Raw genomic sequence first — 2,194 nt, 5'->3', positions numbered from 1 at the left:
GCAATGGGTGCAGACGCCTCCAAGAACTTAGACTCCGAGGTCGTGCAGGAGCAGGAGCAGGAGGAGCAGCGGGTTTCTGTGGCGTCACGTGACGATGAGTTCCACATCCCGTGGCGGGTGGAGACACTCGAGACGCACGGAAGGGACTACCCCACGCAGGGCAGCTGCTTCTACCCGCTCCGCCGTCTCCGCGTCCGACCGCAGCGGCCGCTGCTTTTTGTGGATTCCGCGATTCAAGTGAGCGACAACAACTACCGCGAGGCTTGGCACGGAGCCGGCGAGCGTCGTTTGAAGAATGTGTTTCTGTCGCTAGAATGGCTTCCTCTACACTCCAGTGAGGATGAAATGCACGTCCTTCACTTCGGCCTGGTCACCCTCGCGGAGGGGGAGTCGCTGCGGTGGATGATGCATCATCCGACGCACCTCTCAGGGCGGGTTTGTATGGCGTTGCGCGTGGTGAGCAGCGGACGCTACATGGACGTCGCGGACTCCTTTGCACTCGCCGTTCCTCGCCTTCGGGAGGAGCGCACCTCCGCCGACCTGCTCCCAGCGGGGGCGGCGTGGACACCGTCGCCTGCGCCATCCGTGGAACGGAACGGGGCACTGTTGCTCTACCGGTTTTTAAGCAATGACATGTTCTTTTCGCCCGGGGAGTTGGCCGTGCTGGAGGAGGTGGTGCGGAACGTCGCTCATATGGACCGGCTGCAGTTCTTCACAGACTGCCTACGTGCCCGGCGCCGCCACAGGAACCACTGGGAGGATGCACCGGTGGCCGCCCTGTTTCTTCCCGCGGAGCACCAAGAGGCCATGCGGCCGTTGGCAATACTTACGGCGCTGCGCGTCGGATTTGAGGCGTTGCCTGAACGCGCCGCACAGGTACCACCAGCGGCGAAGTTGGTTGCGCAGCTTCGCTCCCTCCACGAGCGGGTCGCGAAGGCCTCAAAGGAGCAACTGGGTGGAACGCAGTCGACGGGCGCCTCCACTGCTTCGTTGCCTATCGACATGATGGCGCGGATCCTGCATGACATTTTTCCATCTGTGGTAAAACCGTTTACGCCACACGATGTGGAGCACGCGCTTCGGTATCTGTGCCATCACGGTGCGGCTGGAGCAGGCACTCGCACGCCGGCGGATGTGGGCCACCCACACCACGCCCCCCTGCACCGTGTGGCGGAGGCGTTTCCCGTGCTGCAGGAGGAGTTTCTTCACACTTGCCTCGCCGCGTCGCGGGTCCACGGGGGTTTTCAGGAAGAGCGATGACACTGCCTCACATGTACTTTACTCAACGATTCCACACTTCGACGGTGCATTGCTTGCGACTCGCTGAGGCCGTTGGCTGCAGCTGGCGGCGAGTGTGCCGCGAGGCGTGTGGAGATGACTGGTGCGCCGTGGTCCTGCCCGAACTGCACATTCATCAACGAATTCCAATGCCAGTTGGTGTGCAGCATGTGCCTGTCTGCAAACCCCAACCCACCGGCGGATGCGCAGAGCGGCGCGGGTGGCATTGAGTCCGACTTTTCCGTGGCGTGGGAGTGTCCTTCCGGCTGCTGGGTGTGCTCCGTCGAGCACGGCGGATGCAGCAAATTTAACCCAAAAGATGCTTTCTACTGCCAGGTCTGTGACGAGGCCCGGCCGGACTTGGCTGCGCTTCGGTTTTAGTCTCCCCGGTGTCTCGGGTGGAAAGAGGGCGAGGCTGGTGGATGGAGATACGGAGAAGAAAAAAGGCAGCGGCAACAACAAAAACGGACGCAGCACACCTGTACGAAGAGGGCACCTGCACATGCTGCTTGCCTGGCCTCCTCCACTGTGGTTGTGTGGCGCCCTGCGGCATGTGCCACTGGCACCCAGCTCCTCTACCGCGACCACGCACGCTCCGATGTGAGGCGGCGCGGTGTTGCATCTCCTGTCCACCGCCGCGAAAACGCACGCGTGTGCCGCGCACATCCAACACGCGAGAGCATGCGAAGAAAAAAAAGAACAAGAGAGGACGAAAAGTGTGTTTGCGTGAGCGGGGAATGGTGTGGCGGCGGCATAGGTGCCGTGTGGGTGACGGGGCAGAAGCGGGAGTGAGTGCAGGACTGTCTCCTTTGGGTTCCTCTCCCCGCACCGCTGCCGTCGTTGTGGCTTGGGTTTTGGTTTTGATTTGTTGTGCTTTTTGTTTTCGCGGTCGTGGTGCGGTGTGTGTGCATGTGGC

At 61.9% G+C, this 2,194-nt stretch overlaps 2 protein-coding genes across 2 annotated transcripts, besides 1 other annotated feature; one reads left to right on the top strand and one right to left on the bottom strand.

The window, feature by feature from the left end:
- Positions 1-1,260, top strand: TraAM80_09530 (NXN protein; the record flags this gene model as incomplete). The annotated part of the gene is made up of 1 exon (XM_029386209.1): positions 1-1,260. A coding segment is annotated over one exon (1,260 nt), but the record flags the coding sequence as incomplete, so codon positions are not given.
- An 18-nt stretch (positions 1,261-1,278) lies between these two features.
- Positions 1,279-1,782, bottom strand: TraAM80_09529 (uncharacterized protein; the record flags this gene model as incomplete). Its single annotated transcript, XM_029386208.1, has 1 exon — positions 1,279-1,782. One exon carries the CDS (start codon positions 1,780-1,782, stop codon positions 1,279-1,281), a length of 504 nt encoding a protein of 167 aa, XP_029234048.1.
- A 335-nt stretch (positions 1,783-2,117) lies between these two features.
- Positions 2,118-2,162: a sequence feature (A-rich).
- Positions 2,163-2,194: the final 32 nt, after the last annotated feature.

This window comes from Trypanosoma rangeli (genome assembly GCF_003719475.1).
Source record: "Trypanosoma rangeli strain AM80 chromosome Unknown Tra_15.4_contig_00605, whole genome shotgun sequence".
NCBI lineage: Eukaryota > Euglenozoa > Kinetoplastea > Trypanosomatida > Trypanosomatidae > Trypanosoma > Trypanosoma rangeli.
The sequence above is the reverse complement of the archived record's forward strand: the minus strand, read 5'-3'. Positions and strand labels throughout refer to the sequence as shown.